Genomic DNA, 22,127 nt, shown 5'->3' with positions numbered 1-22,127 from the left:
GTCATGAGTGCAAGGTATTAAATATCGATGATATCGGAAATATCGGTAGTCCAAAAATACGGAAATATCGGGATATTATCGATATCGATAAAAATAATATGGAAACCACAGAAATTGTAAGAAAAACTTGGAAATTTTTATTGAAACTTTGCAGGATGTTTATTTAGTCAATTATCTATTAGTTTATCACAAAAAATTGGAAGAAAATGCATTGCATGATTGATTTAACTGATTTAAGTTGATTATATAGCGAGCTGGCAAATTTTTCACTCTTTGAGGTTCAAATTTTTCACTCTTTCCCTGAAATTATATATTTTCACTCTTTCCCTGAAATTGAGTCCTTTATCGTAATCTAATTTGGACCCCCATATTAATTTATATTTTCACTCTTTCCCTGAAATTATATAAATTGTGCAATTGAGTCCTTTATCCTAATCTAATATGGACCCTCCATCTTGATTCTCACTCTCCGTCATGCTGCCACGTGGCAACCCACTAACCCTCACCCTATCTCTCTCTCTCTTTTCCCGAGTCTCTCTCAGTTCTCAACTCTATCTCTCTCTCGAACTCTCGTTCTCTCACTCCATTTTCCCGATCGCACCCACACCCAGGCACACCCAAATTCGTCCACCCCGATGCCAGCGCAGCATCTCCACCACCCTCCTGAACTCTCCCTCCCTCTCCTCCGTCTCTGAGAAGCACGGCAACGCGCAGATGACCCATTTCCCCGATTGCACCCACACCCAGGCACACCCAAATTTGTCAACCTCGATGCCAGCGCAGCATCTCCACCACCCTCCTGAACTTTCCCTCCCTCTCCTCCGTCTCTGGGAAACACAGTGACGCGCAGAGGAACCCCGATGACCCCAAGGACACCCAACCCATATTCCGGCCACTTCCGGAGAAAAGGGATTGCTCATTTTGATGGGTCTGAGTGTGGATTGCAGAGAGGGGCGCATATCTTGGCAGATGCGACGACGCAGCCTCGGCTACCGTTGCGACGACGGAGCCTCAGCGATATTATCGCTAATATCGATAATATCGTGATATTTTGACGAAAACCTGTTGGATACCTATTAAAATATCGATAACGTGAAAAATTGATAATATCAGCGAAATATCGCCGATATTATCGGCATTTCGGACATTGTATGAGTGTGACCCACTCATTTGCCGATTGAAGTAAAAAATCAATTAATTAATAACTTGTTTATTTTTTATTTAACAATTAAAATTAATTAAAAACAAAAATAATTTTATGGGCCCCTCACCCCAATCCTCTGTTACCACATTCCTTCACTCCTCGCTGACCTCACTATCTCCGTCTCCGACCTCCCCTGCTCTCTTAACACTACATTCAGAAGGGCATCATTTTCCTCTTTTGATGAGAAGTTCACCGGATTTGGGGCGAGGGATGTGAAATTCCTCGAAGGTGAAAGCTTTTTTTGGGTTCCCTGAAGACAGTTGCCCTCTTGAACAAAGGCGTTCGCCACCGACAACTTCTCACTGTGAAATCTCAATCCTTCGATTGTCACGCTCAGATCCCAGGATACATCCAAGATCGACACGTGACGTCACCGCGTATCTGTTCATGTTCATCTGTCATGTCTCGCCTCCGAGATATGAACAGAACATAAATCAAAAGTTCAACAGCGTGGTAACTTTCTTTTGTATCACGGCTACATGCAGTTCGTTGAAGAACCAATCTTAACGACGGAGGAGGATCATCGACATCAGGAGAAGGTAGAACCGAGAGGATTCAAAACGGGGAATCCTCGAATTCGATGAATTTCAACGAAAACTCAAGAGACATCGTCGGAGACGATGATGCAAAACCCAAAAGAGCACGACTATAGGTCATGATTTCCAGAAAAAGGGGATGGCAAAATCATGGTCTCGGCTTCAAGTGAGGCTGGAGTTTTCTGGGTTGGGGATGAAGCCAAACGGCGTCGTTTTCTTGGGTTCTCAGGTGGAGCGGGATGCACTCCAGTGCATCGCGACTCGGGACTCGCGTGGTGGTGGTGTGGCTTAAAGCTTGCAGCTAGCTGGGTTTCGATATAAAAAAAGAACTCTAATTTTTAATTTTTTTTTTCAGTTTTAATTCAATCTGATAATTCAATGCCTCATCACAATATCAATTCATATAATCTAACAATTATGAATATAATGTATACAAAATTTATGTAGAAACTAAAATTCGTAAACATAAAGTTTGGTTACGCATTGTAATGAATGTTCATGCTATCAAGATTGAAAAAATATGGAGATAAAAACTGATATTTTGGAAGAACTTCATTGCGTGATGATATTGATGAATTGGTTTGTAACAAAAAATTCCACATCATATTTATTAGTGTAACAAATGAGCATAATATTTTGTATCCTATTTTACTGACAAGGAATAGAGGGCGCAGCAAGAGAGAATGAAAAAATTGTAGGGATTTCTCAAATTGGTATTCATTTCTTTCGGGTCCGAAGAGGTTATGGGAATTTTTACCATGTTTATAACCATAGTCAAACAAATTCATCAGCTCAGAGCATTAAACCCGAGGCCTTCCATAGTTTTATGAGATGTGCTGCTCCAACAACAACAACAACAACAAAGCCTTTTCCCACTAAGTGGGGTCGGCTATATGAATCCTAGAACGCCATTGCGCTCGGTTTTGTGTCATGTCCTCCGTTAGATCCAAGTACTTTAAGTCTTTTCTTAGAGTCTCTTCCAAAGTTGTCCTAGGTCTTCCTCTACCCCTTCGGCCCTGAACCTCTGTCCCGTAGTCACATCTTCGAACCGGAGCGTCAGTCGGCCTTCTTTGCACATGTTCAAAATCACCGGAGCCGATTTTCTCTCATCTTTCCTACAATTTCGGCTACTCCTACTTTACCTCGGATATCCTCATTTCCAATCTTATCCTTTCTCGTGTGCCCACACATCCCACGAAGCATCCTCATCTCCGCTACACCCAGTTTGTGTACGTGTTGATGCTTCACCACCCAACATTCTGTGCCATACAACATCGCTAGCCTTATTGCCGTCCTATAAAATTTTCCCTTGAGCTTCAGTGGCCTACGACGGTCACACAACACGCCGGATGCACTCTTTCCATTCAGCTCGTATTCTATGGTTGAAATCTCCATCTAATTCTCCGTTCTCTTGCGAGATAGATCCTAGGTAGCGAAAACGATCGCTTTTTGTGATCTTCGCTAGATTGCTTCGGTCATTAGTGTGGATAAGTATATAAATGGATAGAGATAGGAAAGCAAACACAAGATGTACGTGGTTCACCTAGATTGGCTACGTCCACGGAATAGAAGAGTTCTCATTAATTGTGAAGGGTTTACACAAGTACATAGGTTCAAGCTCTCATTTAGTGAGTACAAGTGAATGATTTAGTACAAATGACATTAGGAAATATTGTGGGAGAATGATCTCGTAATCACGAAACTTCTAAGTATCGGAGTGGTGTCGTCTTGACTTGCCTTATCTGTCTCATAGGTAGATGTGGCATCTTCTCTGGAAGTACTCTTCCTCCATCCAGGGGTGGTATCTTTAACTGGTGGAGATGCACAAGGTAATGTATCAATTTCACTTGAAGCTTACTTGTAGTTTCAGGCTTGGTCAAGCGCGATACAAACCATGTAGTAGGAGTCCCCCAAGTCGCCGAGCTAGGGGGTCTGCTGAAAGAGGTGACAGACAAGGTAAGCAATCAGAGCTCCGACTGATTGTTCACCTTCTCCCCATCTTGCAGCAGCATGAAGGATAAAGAGAAGAAAAATGAGAAGAGATGATATGAGATACTTTTGCTTTTGAAGAAGTAACTTTCCACAGGCTTATTCTTGAACTGAGCTGGAGGGTTTTCTGGTTTCCTCCAGAGTATAAGGCCGACTGAAGAATTTGAGGGTCAAAACAAGTCCATCAAATCTAGAGTACGTTCCACCCTGCTGATATGGGATACTTTTGCTTTTGACAGAGTAATGAATGTATCGGCACGTGTGCTGTTACGCTTGTCTCCACATGCTTCCTTGTATCCTTCGCACTTGCCCTATCTGTTCCTCAAGCAGATGCGGAATCTTCCCTGGAAACATAAGATGTTGAAGATGAGTACTCGAGAGCAATGCCAGGTAAGTAATCAGGTAAGGGGTTCCAGGCAGTCAGTTCCTGGCTGGAAGCTTGATTCCAAGTGCTGACTGATTGCTCTCTTTCTCCTTGTCTTGCAGGTAAAAACAAGGCCAAAAGAAAAGACATGGAAAAAAGCATGATATGGGATACTCTTGCTTTTAACCCTGATGATATGAGATATTCTTGCTCTAGTATAGCTTGTTTGCAGAGGTATTATCGGGGGGAAAGAAAGCTGAATATTTCGAAAGGTTTCGTTGGGAGTGCCCTCTCAGATATGATGAAGGGTTGAGCATTTTTGCAGGTCTGCCTGTCCGTTGGGGATGGAGGTCGACATATATAGGAGTCTCCCTAACTACAAGTAGTAATGCTATTCCTTTACCCTGCTTGGTCATAGCACGGTAGTGGGAGCTGCCAGTTTCACATGTTTTAACTCTGTCAGAGCACTTTGAAAAAGTGGTCTGTGGTATCTGGCTCTTGAGATTCGGAGAACGATGCCTCTTCGATTTTTGAGAAAGCAATCATGCTGGGGGTATGACTCTCGAGCTTCGGAGAGCAGTGTCTCTTCGATTTTTGAGGAAGTAATCATGTTGGGAGTCTGGCTCTCGAGATTCGGAGGGCGGTGCCTCTTCGATTTTGGAGCAAGCAATCTTGTTGGGAGTGTTTTCTCGAATGTGAGTAAAGGTTGGGCATGTTTGCTAGTCTACCTTGCCACGAAGCACAAAGGTTGACACACAGGGACTTTCCAATTATCCAGCAATGGTACTGTTCCTTTACCCTCTCTTCGATTTTGAGAAAGTAGTCATGTTGGGAGTCTGGCTCTCGAGATTCGGAGGACGGTGCCTCTTCGATTTTGGAGCAAGCAATCTTATTGGGAGTGTTTTCTCGAATGTGAGTAAAGGTTGGGCATGTTTGCTAGTCTACCTTGCCACGAAGCACAAAGGTTGACACACAGGGACTTTCCAATTATCCAGCAGTGGTACTGTTCCTTTACAGTTGTGGGTAATAATATGGTAGCTAGACCTTCAAAATTTATGTGTCTAAACTTTTGTTAGTGCTGTTTCTTTGCTATTCTTTTACCTTTCTTGGTCAGAGCGATGTAGTGGGAGCTGCAAGCTTCACGTGCTCAACTTTGGCAGAGAACTTTGGCAAAGTTATTTGTGGTACCCATGAGCTATTGTTGCGTGTGGGAAGTGGGTGATTGAACAGTAAGATTCATGTGCTTTCTATTTCACTAGAAGTCTTCGACAGAATGCCCATAATTTCTGCAAAGCTGAGTGTACGTGTGACAGGTGCTGACAAGGCTAGAAAAGTAGGTGCCTCTTCGATTTCTGAGATCGGCCCTCGTGGTCTCTGAGCAGCCCAGCTTTTGAGAAAGCGAGCGCCTCTTCGATTGATTCGGAGAACGATGCCTCATCGATTTTTGAGAAAGCAATCATGCTGGGGGTCTGGCTCTCGAGATTCGGGGAGCAGTGTCTCTTCGATTTTTGAGAAAGTAATCATGTTGGGAGTCTGGCTCTCGAGATTCGGAGGGCGGTGCCTCTTCGATTTTGGAGCAAGCAATCTTGTTGGGAGTGTTTTCTCGAATGTGAGTAAAGGTTGGGCATGTTTGCTAGTCTACCTTGCCACGAAGCACAGAGGTTGACACACAGGGACTTTCCAATTATCCAGCAATGGTACTGTTCCTTTACCCTCTCTTCGATTTTTAAGAAAGTAGTCATGTTGGGAGTCTGGCTCTCGAGATTCGGAGGACGGTGCCCCTTCGATTTTGGAGCAAGCAATCTTATTGGGAGTGTTTTCTCGAATGTGAGTAAAGGTTGGGCATGTTTGCTAGTCTACCTTGCCACGAAGCACAAAGGTTGACACACAGGGACTTTCCAATTATCCAGCAGTGGTACTGTTCCTTTACCCTTGTGGGTAATAATATGGTAGCTAGACCTTCAAAATTTATGGGTCTAAACTTTGTTAGTGCTGTTTCTTTGCTATTCTTTTACCCTTCTTGGTCAGAGCGATGTAGTGGGAGCTGCAAGTTTCACGTGCTCAACTTTGGCAGAGAACTTTGGCAAAGTTATCTGTGGTACCCATGAGCTATTGTTGCGTGTGGGAAGTGGGTGATTGAACAGTAAGATTCATGTGTTTTCTACTTCCCCAGAAGTCTTTGACAGAATGCCCATAATTTCCGCAAAACTGAGTGTGCGTGTGACAGGTGCTGACAAGGCTGGAAAAGGCTGGAAAAGTAGGTGCCTCTTCGATTTCTGAGATCGGCCCTCGTGGTCTCTGGGGAGCCCAGCTTTTGAGAAAGCGAGCGCCTCTTCGATTTTTGAGATCGGCCTTCGTGGTCTTTGAGCAGCCCAACTTTTGAGAAAGCAAACGCCTCTTCGATTTCTGAGATCAACCCTCGTGATTTCTAAGCAGCCCAGCTTTTGAGAAAGCAAACGCCTCTTCGATTTCTGAGCAGACGCCTCTTCGATTTCTGAAGCTTCGTCGAGTGCAGATTTTTATAGGGGCTGGCATTAAGTTCCAAAGCACACTTGAATCTCCACCAGTAGAAGCTTCATTCTTGCACTTCTAAGATCTTGATTTGTCCGACCTCTTCTCTCTTCAACACCTTTGAAAATGTCTGGCCCCTCCGACCGTCGTTTTGACTTGAACCTTGTTGAAGAGGCAGCCCCGCCTTCTCCAGACAACATATGGCGCCCATCCTTCGTCTCCCCTACTGGTCCTCTTACCGTTGGGGATTCCGTGATGAAGAATGATATGACCGCTGCGGTGGTGGCCAGGAACCTTCTCACTCCCAAAGATAACAGACTACTTTCCAAACGGTCTGATGAGTTAGCTGTTAAGGATTCGCTGGCTCTCAGTGTTCGGTGTGCAGGTTCTGTGTCTAATATGGCCCAACGCCTATTTGCTCGAACCCGCCAAGTTGAATCATTGGCGGCTGAAGTGATGAGTCTCAAACAAGAGATTAGAGGGCTCAAGCATGAGAATAAACAGTTGCACCGGCTCGCACATGACTATGCTACAAACATGAAGAGGAAGCTTGACCAGATGAAGGAAACTGATGGTCAGGTTTTACTTGATCATCAGAGATTTGTGGGTTTGTTCCAAAGGCATTTATTGCATTCGTCTTCTGGGGCTGTACCGCGTAATGAAGCTCCAAATGATCAACCTCTGATGCCTCCTCCTTCTAGGGTTCTGTCCAGTACTGAGGCTCCAAATGATCCCCCTCCGGTACCTTCTCTTTCTGGGGCTCTACCGACTGCTGAGACTTCTCCTAAGCAACCTTTGTGAAAGCTCCCTCTTGTGTGCTTATTTTGACTCATGTATATGTACATATTTGTAGCTTATCGGGGATATCAATAAATAAGCTTTCCTTCATTTCAACGTATTGTGTTAAATACACCAAAGCCTTCTTCGCTAAGTTCTTTGAATTTTCTTTTGTTAAAGCTTGTATGTTGAAGCTTTCTGAGTGGAGCATGTAGGTTGGGGTAGTGTTCCCTTAATTTCCCGAGTGAGGAAAACTTCTCGGTTGGAGACTTGGAAAATCCAAGTCACTGAGTGGGATCGGCTATATGAATCTTAGAACGCCATTGTGCTCGATCTTGTGTCATGTCCTTCGTTAGATCCAAGTACTCTAAGTCTTTTCTTAGAGTCTCTTCCAAAGTTTTCCTAGGTCTTCCTCTACCCCTTCGGCCCTGAACCTCTGTCCCATAGTCGCATCTTCTAATCGGAACGTCAGTAGGCCTTCTCTGCACATGTCCAAACCACCGTAACCGATTTTCTCTCATCTTTCCTTCAATTTCGGCTACTCCTACTTTACCCCGGATATCCTCATTCCTAATCTTATCCTTTCTCGTGTGCCCACACATCCAACGAAGCATCCGCATCTCCGCTACACCCATTTTGTGTACGTGTTGATGTTTCACCGCCCAACATTCTGTGCCATACAGCATCGCCGGCCTTATTGCCGTCCTATAAAATTTTCCCTTGAGCTTCAGTGGCATACGGCGGTCACACAACACGCCGGATGCACTCTTCCACTTCATCCATCCAGCTTGTATTCTATGGTTGAGATCTCCATCTAATTCTCCGTTCTTTTGCAAGATAGATCCTAGGTAACGAAAACGGTCGCTCTTTGGTATTTCTTGATCTCCGATCCTCACCCCTAACTCGTTTTGGCCTCCATTTGCACTGAACTTGCACTCCATATATTCTGTCTTTGATCGGCTTAGGCGAAGACCTTTAGATTCCAACACTTCTCTCCAAAGGTTAAGCTTTGCATTTACCCCTTCCTGAGTTTCATCTATCAACACTATATCGTCTGCGAAAAGCATACACCAAGGAATATCATCTTGAATATGTCGTGTTAACTCATCCATTACCAACGCAAAAAGGTAAGGACTTAAGGATGAGCCTTGATGTAATCCTACAGTTATGGGAAAGCTTTCGGTTTGTCCTTCATGAGTTCTTACGGCAGTCTTTGCTCCTTCATACATATCCTTTATAGCTTGGATATATGCTACTCGTACTCCTTTCTTCTCTAAAATCCTCCAAAGAATGTCTCTTGGGACCCTATCATACGCTTTTTCCAAATCTATAAAGACCATGTGTAAATCCTTTTTCCCATCTCTATATCTTTCCATCAATCTTCGTAAGAGATAGATTGCCTCCATGGTTGAGCGCCCTGGCATGAACCCGAATTGGTTGTCCGAAACCCGTGTCTCTTGCCTCAATCTATGCTCAATGACTCTCTCCCAGAGCTTCATTGTATGACTCATTAGCTTAATACCCCTATAGTTCATGCAATTTTGTACGTCGCCCTTATTCTTGTAGATAGGCACCAAAGTGCTCATTCGCCACTCATTTGGCATCTTCTTCGTTTTCAAAATCCTATTGAAAAGGTCAGTGAGCCATGTTATACCTGTCTCTCCCAAAAGTTTCCACACTTCGATTGGTATATCGTCTGGGCCTATTGCTTTTTTATGCTTCATCTTCTTCAAAGCTACAACCACTTCTTCCTTCCGGATTCGACGATAAAAAGAGTAGTTTCTACACTCTTCTGAGTTACTCAACTCCCCTAAAGAAGCACTCATTTCATGTCCTTCATTGAAAAGATTATGAAAATAACCTCTCCATCTGTCTTTAACCGCGTTCTCTGTAGCAAGAACCTTTCCATCCTCATCCTTGATGCACCTCACTTGGTTTAGGTCCCTTGTCTTCTTTTCCCTTGCTCTAGATAGTTTATAGATATCCAACTCTCCTTCTTTGGTATCTAGTCGTTTATACATATCGTCGTAAGCCGCTAACTTAGCTTCTCTGACAGCTTTCTTCGCCTCTTGCTTCGCTTTTCTATACCTTTCACCATTTTCATCAGTCCTCTCCTTGTATAAGGCTTTACAACATTCCTTCTTAGTCTTCACCTTTGTTTGTACCTCCTCATTCCACCACCAAGATTCCTTTTGGTGTGGGGCAAAGCCCTTGGACTCTCCTAATACCTCTTTTGCTACTTTTCGGATACAACTAGCCATGGAATCCCACATTTGGCTAGCTTCCCCCTCTCTATCCCACACACATTGGGTGATTACCTTCTCTTTGAAAATGGCTTGTTTTTCTTCTTTTAGATTCCACCATCTAGTCCTTGGGCACTTCCAAGTCTTGTTCTTTTGTCTTACTCTTTTGATATGTACATCCATCACCAACAAGCGATGTTGATTAGCCACGCTCTCTCCTGGTATAACTTTGCAATCCTTACAAGTTATACGATCCCCTTTCCTCATTAGAAGAAAATCTATTTGTGTTTTTGACGACCCACTCTTGTAGGTGATCACATGTTCTTCTCTCTTCTTAAAGAAGGTGTTGGCTAAGAAGAGATCATATGCCATTGCAAAATCCAAGATAGCTTCCCCATCCTCGTTTCTCTCCCCAAAACCATGGCCACCATGAAAACCTCCATAGTTGCATGTCTCCCTGCCCACGTGTCCATTTAAATCTCCTCCTATAAATAACTTCTCCGTCTGAGCAATTCCTTGCACCAAGTCTCCAAGATCTTCCCAAAATTTCTCCTTCGAACTCGTATCCAACCCTACTTGAGGTGCGTACGCACTAATCACATTGATAAGTTCTTGTCCTATTACAATCTTGATTGCCATGATTCTATCTCCTACCCTCTTGACATCTACAACATCTTGTACCAAGGTCTTGTCCACGATGATGCCAACACCGTTTCTCATTCTATTTGTGCCCGAATACCAAAGTTTAAACCCTGAGTTTTCTAGATCCTTTGCCTTACTACCAACCCACTTAGTTTCTTGTAGGCACATAATATTTATCCTTCTCTTCACCATAACTTCCACTACTTCCATAGATTTTCCCGTTAAGGTTCCTATATTCCACGTTCCTAAACGCATTTTGCTCTCTTGAACTCTACCCTTCTGTCCTAGCTTCTTCACCCTCCCCCGTCTAATAGGATCAAAGTACTTCTTTTGTGTGTCCCGGGTAAAGTTGATAGGAGCATATGCTCCCAAACAACTTTGAGTGGAGTCGTTCGAAAAGAAGTTTCTATGGCCCCCTTGCTCATTTAACACTGCATCCGGGTGCCGATGGAGATACAGCGACCCTTGCTCACTTATCACTGTGCTCAGGCCACACAGCGCGCCACTTACGGGTGACGCCCTAGCTTTAGCGCGATTTTGTTCTGGATTCATTTTCATAAGGATTCGACGTGATCATGGAGTGCCGGCTGTCGACTACCTGACGCCCTCCCCCTCCTCCTTTATCCGGGCTTGGGACCGGCCATGTAAGACATAGGCGGAGTTATGAGATGTGCTGCTCCCCTTAGAGAAAAATAACTAGTAACCAATTTTTATGGTAGTAATTTTACTATAGAGAATATTATTATTAACATTCCAAAAATCTTATTGTAGACGTTAAGCTTTTTATAATTATAAAAAAAAATACAGTAATTAAGTTCCCTTGCTATAATATCTATCACACTTTCCATAGCAGGCAGCTAGGCAGCTAGGCAGCTATGGAGTCTCTCTGTCCCCCCGCAGGAGTAATCACATCCACAAGATTGTCATTCAAACCTCCCAAAACCCAGTCTCAGACCCCGACTCCCAACCTCCGATTCCCCTTCTCACCAACCCACAACAACCCTTTTAATTTCCCTTCATTTTCCTTCACTTCTTGCACTTGTTTCTCCGTTAAAACATCATGCGCTGCTTCAACTTCAGCGACAGCATCGCCTTCCACTTCTCTTCCTTCGTCTTCCGCTTCCAGCGACAACCGCCATTGGGTGGTGCTCATGGAGGCTCCTCCGCAAGGGGCGGCGATTTCCAGACAGCTAGTTATTGAATACTATGTCGAAACCCTTCGAACCGTTTTGGGCAAGTGGGTATGCCGTAACTTATTTCCTTTATTTTTCTACTGCTTGGAGTTTCGCCTGAGTTGTGGTTTGATGTTGGTTTTTTCAGTGAGAAGGATGCTCAAATGTGTATATATGATGCTTCTTGGGATACCCATTTCGGGTTTTGTTGTGATATTGACGAAGAAACTTCCTGCAAGCTCGCACGTAAGTTCGATTCTTTTTTACTCTATTTGTTATTGAATTGGTTTTTCTACAGAGTAGATGTTAGTGTTTTATATATGTTGTGGTTTTGATGAAATGAGTGAGTACTTCAGCAGATATAATATGTTTAATCAGATAATGAGTTTTTTTGAGGTTCGTTGTTCTCAGTGTTGAATGACTAAATTCATTTTATGAAATTGTTGTAGGTTTACCGGGGGTTTTGTTGGTTAAGCCTGACCCGGATTATGTTTCTCAAAAGAAGGATTATAGTCCCCCAAATGTTAAGTCAAGTAATATGTCGTCCTCTCGAAGTGGAAGTGCTTTGTTGTTTCCTCTTTTGAATACAAAAAGGTGGCTTGTTAGAATGGATAAACCCAGCATTGGGGTTGTTACAAAGGCACAAATGGTGGATTATTATGCTCAAATACTAACAAAGGTCTTGGGGAAGTAAGTATTGGATTATGAGCATCAACGCTGTTGCCTTTCTTATACTACTTTGTTTTTCTAATTTGTGCTTCATTTTTTCGGTAGTGAGAAGGATGCGCAAATGTGTATTTATCATGTTTCCTGGCAATCTAACTTTGGGTTCTGTTGTGAACTTGATGAAGAGTGTGCACAGGAAGTTGCTGGTTAGTGTATGCTCTTAATTTCTCTGTGCCACATTTGTGTTAATACACCTGTCCTCTTGATGGCTCATGATCCTATATGCTGCAGGTGTTCCTGGGGTTTTATCTGTTGAGCCTGACAAGAATTGGGAGTCGGAGAATAAAGATTATGGAGGTTTTTACTTTTCTAACTTGGATGTGATCTTTCACGAACAATATCTTTTGTGGTTGTCATCTTAGAATTAGATATAAGATCTTCTAACTCATTGTTAAGTAAGAACTTTGCTTTTTGATTTGAGATTTTGAATGCCCTTTGAACCTAAGATCTGCTTCTTCTTGTGACTTATGTCCATGCAGAAAATATGATAGCACACTTGTTTTGTGACTGCTTAATACTTTTAGACAATTTAAATCTGTCAGTGTAATGTTATCCAAGAGACTGGAATTAAAAGGTTATGTAGATTAATGGGACTTGGGGACTTTGGTGACTTGATATAGCAAATTTTCCCAGAAGTTCTTAAGATGTATGACTTGGGAGTATAAAATATAAAAATCACGACTATTTTTGTCCTGGAAATAAAAGGTTTGAATTTTGGTATGGGTAGAAAATGGTGTAAATGAGATGAACCACATGGAGAAAGCAGAAGGAAAATATTACTACCGACAAATTTTAGGTTATCTGACCAACCTGTGAAAAAAGAGCTTCATTTTTAATAGGTCATGTCTTCCTGGTGTTCTTCAAATTATTTTGGTTGTTCATTTTTTACCAATGTTAAGTATTTGGAGAAGCTTGGTGGATTATTTGATGGAGCTTGACCCTTCATTGGACAGTGGTTATCTTCTAAGTTATGAAGTTCATTCCTGATTTTTCTTCCACTAAATGATGGGATCAGTTATACCACGTTTACCAAGTGGTAGAAAATCCGTGTTTCTTGATGTTTTGAATATGACTCTTTGTCACATTAAGTACTTCTGTTTCATCTGTGGAATACGATGTTTCTCGATGTTTCGAATACAAAGTTTTCGATTCCTGAAGAAAATATGAATGGTTATAAACAAACTGACATTAATACTAATAAGGACAAATTTATAGACTGTGGTGACTATTTACTTTGCTTTTCGTTTCAAGAAACCAATTTTTTATAGTTTGATTTAATATTTGTTAGGTTAGGTCTGTTTCTATTTGATGGCATCAATGCTATCATTGAACACTATCTTCCACTGTAAACATTTATATGAGTTAGCGATGCGTTTCTCAGGTAGTTATTTACAGAATTCTACCAATCTCTCAACTTCTGGAGCGACAAGTGAAACAGCCCCCACAAAAACAAAGAAACTGTTTGTGACTGGTATGTTGCAAATTCAATTCTGGTCTTAAACTTTCATTTATTTGAACAGGATTCCTTTGCACCCTATTCATTGTAATTATTCATAAGATCTTGATCTTCATAACTTTTTATAGCTGTTTTTTTCCTCATTACATATTCCCTTAAAAGGATATTGCTTTCTGAACAGGCCTATCGTTTTATACATCCGAGAAAACCCTCCGTGCTGCATTTGAAGGCTATGGAGAGCTTGTTGAAGGTACTACCCTTTTATTTATAGCTTAAAACGGGGTTTCTGATTTCCTGGAATTGGTATGCTCGTGCTGATGAACTGCTTTTCTCAACAGTTAAAATAATAATGGACAAAATTTCTAAAAGGTCCAAAGGTTATGCATTCATAGAATACACCACTGAGGAAGCTGCTAGTGTAGCTCTCAAAGAGATGAATGGCAAGGCAAGTTTCAACAAGGTTTTCGTTTTGTATAAATCCGATCTCAATAAATCAAACACACAGGCCTAGTCTTGTAACCCTCGAGAAAGATAAAAGCTTAGCCTATTTTGTGTTAATGTTGCTTGCAGATCATAAATGGCTGGATGATAGTCGTTGACGTTGCCAAGACCAGCCCTCCAAGATACAGTAGCAGGGGCCAGACCAGACCAGCAGCAACCAGATGAAAGAGAGAGGAAGTTATAGAGAGATTTGCCACCGAGAAATGAATTACTCTGTACTACAGTGAATTCCTTTAACCTTTGATACTTGATAGTAACCATTTTACTTTTCAAAAGAAATAGATTGAATTATTATAGGGATTAAATTGAGTTCTTAATGGATTGTTGAGTAAAAGTGGTTTAAGGGTGGTTTTGTTTGGATTATCACTCAAATAATCCAACTCGTCTTCACAAAAATTTACTCTTTAAGTCCATAATAACTTCAGTATGAAAAGCGTTTAGGATTACAAAATAAGCACACAACAGTTGCTTCTTTAAAAAAGCACTTGAAGTGTTATTTTCAACCTTCGGAGCATTTTTAACTCATCTTGGCAAACATGATCAAAAGCATTCTTGGTGGTCTAAAAGTGTTTTCAGTTATTTTAAAAGTACTTACGAATATAACTGGTATTACTACTCTAATTTACACTACGAGAATGAGTGGGTGATTGAACCCAGAAGGCCGGAAAAAAAAAAGTAGTAGGCTTTAATCACTAAAAAAGCAATCCACCGCTTGCAATGGTTACATAAAGTCGAAAATGTTATGGAACTGCAGGATTAATTACATACAAGTAAAAAAAGTTTGCCATCTGGAAAATTTCTTAAATGGAAATTGCACTAATAAGGTTAATTAGAAGGTCAATTAATTTTGAATGGAGCATCTGCAACTGTATCATACGAATTTTCATTTTTTTTTTATTATTTTCGTTTTCTGACCTGCGAAACCTAACGCTCTTGACTCTTGAGTAAGGTACATGTAGATGTATATATAAATCATCGCAGCGTCTTTCCACCAAAATCTGGTTTGAAATGGAAAAGAAAACCACCGTCGCCTCCTCATTTTGTCTCCTTCTTTTATGTGTTGCCGCTTTTGCTGGTTAGTCAAAAAACTTAATTATTATTGAATTTTCAACATTACAAAATTATATTTTCATTAATCTGGATATTTACTCTGTTTTTTTTTTAAAATGCTTTGTACATGTAGTAGCAGAAGTTCTTGCGGCACACCACCACCGCCACCACCATCAACGCCGCAGAAATGATGGTTCTATGAAATTTTTCGTGCTCGGGGACTCGTATGTTGATACTGGGAATATCAGAAAATCTGTGTCTCCTTCATGGAAGGAACCTTATGGGATCACTTTTCCTGGAAAACCAGCCGGCCGGTTTTCCGATGGTCGTGTGCTCACCGATTATTTAGGTTTGGTTTCCTATCCTACTCTCTCAACTCAAGACTCTTTTTCTTTAGATTTAAATAGAATGATTACGGTCTACTAATATTATCTTTACTTGTATATGAGGTTTTTAAGTTTGAATTTTGTGGAGGGAATTATTATTCACATTCTAAAATTTTTATTTTGCACTTTAAATTTTCTACGTTTGAGAAAAAAATACACTTCTAAAGAATGTAGAATGACATTTTTAAAGTGAAATGTCAAAAGTTTAATATAATAAAAAATAAATTAAAAATAATAATAAAAAATTGACTCGTGTCTATCACATAGACACACTCTCCCTCCTCTCTCTCGTATTTTTTAAACTGACTATTTCTGAAACTGGACACGGGTATTACACTATTTCTTAAACTAAGAATTGACTATTTATGAAAACTAAACATGATTATTATCACTATTTCTTAAACTAAACACAGATAGTATCACTATTTCTTAAACTGAATACTGGTAGTATCACTATTTCTTGAACTAAACACTAACTATTTTTAAAACTCAACATAGGTTGGCGTGCACCTTGCACCAGCTTTTGGTTGAGTTTTTTCTTTTCCTTTTCTTTCTTTAGTCCTTACCTAAAGTTATTATATGACTTTTGGTAAAATTCAAAGTTTTGAAATCATTTTCCTTAGTTTTCTTTTTTTTTCCCTCTACTTTTAAAGTGTAGATGTATCGTTGTATCAAAAATAGAATAATGTATGAATGAGCATCCTAGCATATGGTAGTATAAATTTCAGTTTTGCTTCTAATTAAGGCTTATTAATTGAATTGCTCTATGATACTGTCATTTAGTCTCACTTTTATTTTGAAATTGAATTTGTCTCAGTTTATTCTCTGTCAAAATCGAGCTATTTCACCTTATTTACGCCCACGTTAGGTGAGATTTGGCAATTTTAGAGGTTTATAGAGTCTAAAAATTTCATACCTCGCCAACAACAATGGCTCATCTTTGGCAGCATGGTATGAAATGTCTCATCTGTCTTTTCGTTTAACTTTCATGAGACATAATTGACGGAAATGGGCGAAATGCTCGATTTTGGTACTTTCAAGAACAAAGTGAGACAAATCCAATTTCAAAGAGTAAAATGAAACTAAAAGATCAATAATTAAGTTTCTAATTAATGATATGTTGCCATTTATGTATATATGCAGCTGAATACTTGGGTCTAAGACCTCCAGTTCCTTACGCATTGAGAAAAGAAGCGAACATATCTGAAGTGGAGAAGGGAATGAACTTCGCATATGGAGGTACGGGAGTTTTCGATACGTTGGTGAGTGAACCAAACTTGACCACCCAAATCGACTTTTTCCAACAGCTAGTTGAACAAGAAAAACTGTATGCCAAAGGCGACCTAATTAAATCGTCCATAGCTCTCGTGTCAGTTGCGGGGAACGACTACGCAACTCATATGGTTAAAACAGGCAATGGCAGTGAGGTAAGTGGTGGTTAACCTAACTCTATTTAATGTGTGTGTGTAGTTTTAAATTTTGATGCGTTTTGGTAATACATGCTACAATGTTTTAAAGACGTGTTTTTGTGATGAATACTATTTAGTTCCTTAGTCGGAAAATTGAGTGTGATATCAATAATATAGAAATCAATTTTCTACAGTTGGTTGGAAAATCCAAGTGCTATTAGGGTGATTCTTATTTTTAATTTCAATATATTGAACTTATGAGTGTGAACACACATATATAATAAATGATAAGAGAGGATAAAAAATAGGTAATCAATCATAAAATACAGAAGTAGACATGCCCCACATTAAATATATAAAACACACTCATATCAAACTCACACCACTATAACAATAAAATAATACAAATCAAACTCACAATGGTTGATTTATATATATAAACATCACACTCACCTAAACCATTGAGAAATGCCTTGCATGCTTATGATTAATTAATGAGATTTTCCTTCAAATAAGTGATACAAAGATTATTAATGGCTTTAAAAAAAATTGAACATTTTTTTAATCAAGTATACAACTATTTTAGGGTTCTTGGCATGGCTACAATTATATATTGGATTGTGAGGCTTGCTGCTAACTCCAGCACTGATATTCCTCCAAATGACAGGATTTGGCAGAGTTCACCAAATCGGTTGTTAAGCAGATTGCTGTAGATTTGAGGCGTATACGTGATTTGGGAGTGCCAAAAATAGCGGTTACTGCAGTAGAGCCCATGGGATGTATTCCGCGCTTAACTTCCCTTCTTTCCTATCAGAACTGCAGTGAATCGCTCAACTTGGCTTCAGTGTTCCACAACCAAGTTTTGCGCCAAAACGTGGAACAGTTGAATAAGGAGTCAAACAATTCTGCATTTGTTATCTTGGATCTCTATGACGCATTTTCGTCTGCAATTAATCCCCAAAAAGACCGTCAAGGTAAGTCACTGCGTTTAATGGGAGCTGTTATTGACACTCCACTCCACAAAAGTCATCATGCGAAAAACAAGAGGAAAATTTTGTATAGAAAGGAATGCAGTACGTATGACATTTTTAACAATGCATGATATATGAACCACCAAGTAGTTGACCATCGATCTCTTTAGTTCCTCCTCTATTTTAGATCAAGTAATTGTTGCGTGGTACTGGACTACGCGCACTAGGCAACATCTCATCTAAATGTTATCGTATGATTTATATTATTTGATATCTTGTAACTGAATTGGGAGCAGCCTCTCCATAAATGGGGTAAGGCTAGCCGACATTCACCTCTCCCAGACCCTGCGTACAGCGGGAGCCTTGTGCACTGGGTACGACCTTTTTTTGATATCTTGTAACTGAAACTCCGCCTATGTAAGTTTATCTTACATGGCCGGTCCCAAGCCCGGATAAAGGAGGAGGGAGAGGGCGTCAGGTAGTCGACAGCCGGCACTCCATGATCACGTCGAATCCTTATGAAAATGAATCCAGAACAAATAGCCGACCCCACTTAGTGGGAAAAGGCTTTGTTGTTGTTGTTGTTGATATCTTGTAACTGAAGTGAATATTGGTTACTATCTTAGTTGCTGCATAATCTATGCGTTCTGTGACATGCTTGTTTTTGAGAATTCAAGTAGTTGATTGAGCATATGCTTTCTTGGTGTATCAGGAAACACGACGTTCCAGATTGATGAACCACTAAAACCATGCTGTGTGGGGGTGAGCAGAGAGTACTCATGCGGTAGTGTGGACGGGAGTACGGGAGCAAAGAAGTACAGCATATGCAGTCATCCCGAACGGTCTTTCTTTTGGGACACGGTGCACCCCTCGCAGAATGGCTGGCATGCTGTTTATTCCTCTTTGAAATCTTCTCTTCATCAGTTGTATTCGTGATTTGGTTATGCGCAAGTACGTAGTTATATCAACAATCAGAGCTGCCCCTAAGACAGCAACTAGACAAAGAATTTCTGTACGAATTGACATGATAATATGACATTATGTGTCACCATTTGAAATCTTCGTGCGGTACTACAATAAGCTATTAAGGGGTTCCAAAGATCGATCACGATTTAAAATCTATTTACAAAAGAATTTTCCTCCAGCGTTTTCAAGTTTCATAGACGTTGGCGTTGAATCTTTTTTATTGGTGTGCATACAATGAGATTGTGTTGCGTAGAAAATCAAATTCAAATTCAACGCCAACATCTATGAAACTTGAAGATGGTGTCGTGCTTCTCAACTAGGCTACAAGATTATTGTTCAAAAATGTCACGAATGCTATTATGTTCATTTGTTTTGTTATTCCACCCCTTTTTCATTATTTCGAGAGAGTAGTATTGAAACAACTTTAGCATATACGTATGTATTACTGCTCCAAAGGCAACAACTTTAGCTTTGCAATACGTACACTTGCTACTTTTTAGGTTAAACTACTTAAATACTTGGTCATGCTTATTCATAACTTGATCAACGAGCAACCACAGCATGATTTTGTTTGGAAAATTCAGCCTTGTTACTCGCAGATCCAAATCCAGGTAACTGCTGCTTCTCGCCGCGACCTCCGTGCTCAGTCTCTTCGTCGATAGTCTCCAATCTTTTTCCAAAAGTAGGCCTCCGCTCCATGCGCACAAGGCGCGGTGGTGCTGCTTCTTGCAGACTTATGACACTTGATGACCTTGACATGTATCTTCCTCCAAATAAATTCACTAGCTAGCTTGCTTGATGTTTTCTTTGATCAACTCTTGGTGAATAAGCAGAACACGCAGACCGTTTTATATGGAAAGAAAGCATCCACAACTTCAATTGGATCTATGCGTCATGCGTCATATGTTCTGCTGTTATTCTTTTTTTCTTTTCTTTTTCAAATACATAAATTATATATATATATATATATATATATATATTTGCTTTATCATCAAGGAAATCAAATCTGTATGCTTGGTTTTATATATGTATATATTATTTTGAAAGGAAATGCCAAAGTGGATTTACCATATCTATATACGGATTATTTTGAAATGAACAAATAGCTTTCGGCACAAGTGAATCATACCTAAGTGTTGAATTAGCCAACTTTAAAGGGCTTCTTCAGGAGTAATTATCTTTCCAAAGTACCAAATCATATATGGTGACTCAACTTGCTGGTCAAATTGGAAGGTCCTGATGCCATGCATTACTAATACGTAACACAAATTGGCCAATGAAATTAAACTACCAGCTATTGGATGTGCACAGTTATGCCATTTCAATCCGATTACGATATTCTCTTTGATCAACTGACAACCATATATAATCATTATTCGTGATACAAGCACTTTGTAAGAATCCATAGGAGATCAATATTCTCATTAAAGTAATAGTTTGTATATATGCTCCCACTTGTTAGATGGATGACAAGGAATTGAATATGTTCTTTTTTTTTTATTGATTTTTTTAGGCTTCTTTTTAGCTATGCTCCCAGAAACTCGATTTTGGTCTCATTGTGCCCCTTATAACTCAAAATTCATCATTTTATACCTTGAAACTCAACATTCGCTTCACTCAGGAGGGATTCCGTCTAATATGTTAAATAGATGTCAAATTTAATAACGTGTCTTAAAAACAACTTATGTGGCATTCATGTGGAATAAAAGAAGAAGGGTTTTTTGGTCAAATTCTCTCGTTACTTATTTTTTAATTAAAAACTTAATGAATAAGTGAAGTGGCAACTTAGTTCGACCACAACAACATACCAAGTTTGGCAAGAAAAAGAATAAGTTGTCCATTTTACGGGAACTTATCGTACCAAAATTTATATACAAATTACCGTATTAAACTTTTAGTATGACAAAGTTGATTACTATTACAGCGCTAAATTTCTGTATACCGAATATTTTCACTCTGACTGGGTTAACATTTACTCATTAGAAGAACTCAGAGAGAGAGAGAGAGAGAGAGAGAGAGAGAGAGAGAGAGAGAGAGTTGAGAGGATGAGGAGGAGAAAGCCCACCGAAGTATGAGACTTTGTACATATAGCACTCTAGCAGAGTCGGAGCAGTACAACAACTTGGTCACTGCTTCAGCTTTTACTAAAAGTGCCAAAGGGGCCGGAAGTCACAAAAGCGCCAACGAAGTTGGGATAAATGTCCATATTTAAAAGGCGTCCTTTATATGTCACCAATACGTAAATATAACGTTATTATTATTTTATTTTCTCTCTTTTTAGTGTAAAGTGGAAGCTCACCTAGAATAATATTGAGCCTTGGGCCATTCGGCCTTGTGGTAAAATTGACCTGGGTATTCATTACCTAGTGAGCCCTATATTTTGGCCCAACAACAGTAAAAAATATGTGCTCATATCGTTTACCTCGATGATAAGCCCTATAATTCCACAGGCTGGTTTGTGTTAGGATTTTGACGACATTTCCTAAGCAGATAGAAAATTGGTCAGTTCAATTTAAAACTTGGATTGAATCACAATAAGTGACCTAATGGTAAGGATATAAACTACGGCTCTCCAATAAACAAAAATATGTGGGAGGTTTCGGATTCGATGCTTTGAGCTGGCAAGTCTACTTGACTATGGCCACGAGTAAGGTGAAATTCTCTATAGCCTCTTCGAGAGTGGGTAACCGTGACTTACCATAAGTTGTCCTATTTTTTTTTTATTTAAAAAAATCTAATATTTGGATTGGATTTGTCTAATTAAGTTTTGGCATCTAGATATAAGTAGATTACGATGAAAAACAACTTTCCATGGTGCATCAGCAGTTATATAGTTTTGGAAACTTTGTCTTTTGTTACACATGGACGCCTTTGGCAACTCCATTCATTTTGATTTGTCAAATTGCCAATGACTAAGATCCTCTAATTTTATATTCTTCTTCGGAAATTTTGTCTTGAGGCATTTGACAACCAATTTTATTTGGATGAATTTGCCGTTGTCTCTGTCTGATATGATATATTAACAAACAACTCACTCATTTTACAACATTAATACAACCCACTCTCTTTCCCTCGGCACACTTTCCCTCACTCTCACTTTCCCTCTTCCCGTTAATATCGACTCATTTTATAACATTAATATAATCCACTTACATCCCCACCTACTCTCTTTCCCTTGGTACACACTCTCTCTCCCCTCTTTCCGTTAATATCGACTCATTTTA

At 40.0% G+C, this 22,127-nt stretch overlaps 3 protein-coding genes across 4 annotated transcripts; all 3 read left to right on the top strand.

Annotated features, from left to right (window-relative positions):
- Positions 1-3,147: 3,147 nt before the first annotated feature.
- Positions 3,148-8,128, top strand: LOC126591832 (uncharacterized). 2 transcript variants are annotated; one of them, XM_050257549.1, is made up of 2 exons: positions 3,148-5,057; positions 5,973-8,128. In XM_050257549.1, the coding sequence occupies exon 2, from the start codon at positions 6,731-6,733 to the stop codon at positions 7,403-7,405; it is 675 nt and encodes a 224-aa protein (XP_050113506.1). In that variant the 5' UTR covers positions 3,148-5,057; positions 5,973-6,730; the 3' UTR covers positions 7,406-8,128. The 2 variants fall into 2 exon arrangements, 1 of the variants encoding a protein (XP_050113506.1); XR_007612514.1 differs by lacking the exon at positions 5,973-8,128 and adding an exon at positions 5,755-5,965 and having other exon boundaries at positions 4,918-5,057.
- A 2,980-nt stretch (positions 8,129-11,108) lies between these two features.
- LOC126591793 (organelle RRM domain-containing protein 1, chloroplastic) lies at positions 11,109-14,426 on the top strand. The gene is made up of 9 exons (XM_050257479.1): positions 11,109-11,503; positions 11,587-11,684; positions 11,888-12,128; positions 12,213-12,310; positions 12,396-12,461; positions 13,546-13,635; positions 13,802-13,870; positions 13,959-14,065; positions 14,191-14,426. The coding sequence occupies exons 1-9, from the start codon at positions 11,142-11,144 to the stop codon at positions 14,284-14,286; spliced, it is 1,227 nt and encodes a 408-aa protein (XP_050113436.1). The 5' UTR covers positions 11,109-11,141; the 3' UTR covers positions 14,287-14,426.
- Positions 14,427-14,988: 562 nt separating this feature from the next.
- LOC126591799 (GDSL esterase/lipase At5g03610-like) lies at positions 14,989-18,995 on the top strand. Its single transcript, XM_050257489.1, has 5 exons — positions 14,989-15,196; positions 15,305-15,520; positions 16,701-16,984; positions 17,634-17,940; positions 18,650-18,995. Exons 1-5 carry the CDS (start codon positions 15,130-15,132, stop codon positions 18,871-18,873), a joined length of 1,098 nt encoding a protein of 365 aa, XP_050113446.1. The 5' UTR covers positions 14,989-15,129; the 3' UTR covers positions 18,874-18,995.
- Positions 18,996-22,127: the final 3,132 nt, after the last annotated feature.

This window comes from Malus sylvestris, chromosome 2, assembly GCF_916048215.2.
Source record: "Malus sylvestris chromosome 2, drMalSylv7.2, whole genome shotgun sequence".
NCBI classification, from domain to species: domain Eukaryota; kingdom Viridiplantae; phylum Streptophyta; class Magnoliopsida; order Rosales; family Rosaceae; genus Malus; species Malus sylvestris.
The sequence above is the reverse complement of the archived record's forward strand: the minus strand, read 5'-3'. Positions and strand labels throughout refer to the sequence as shown.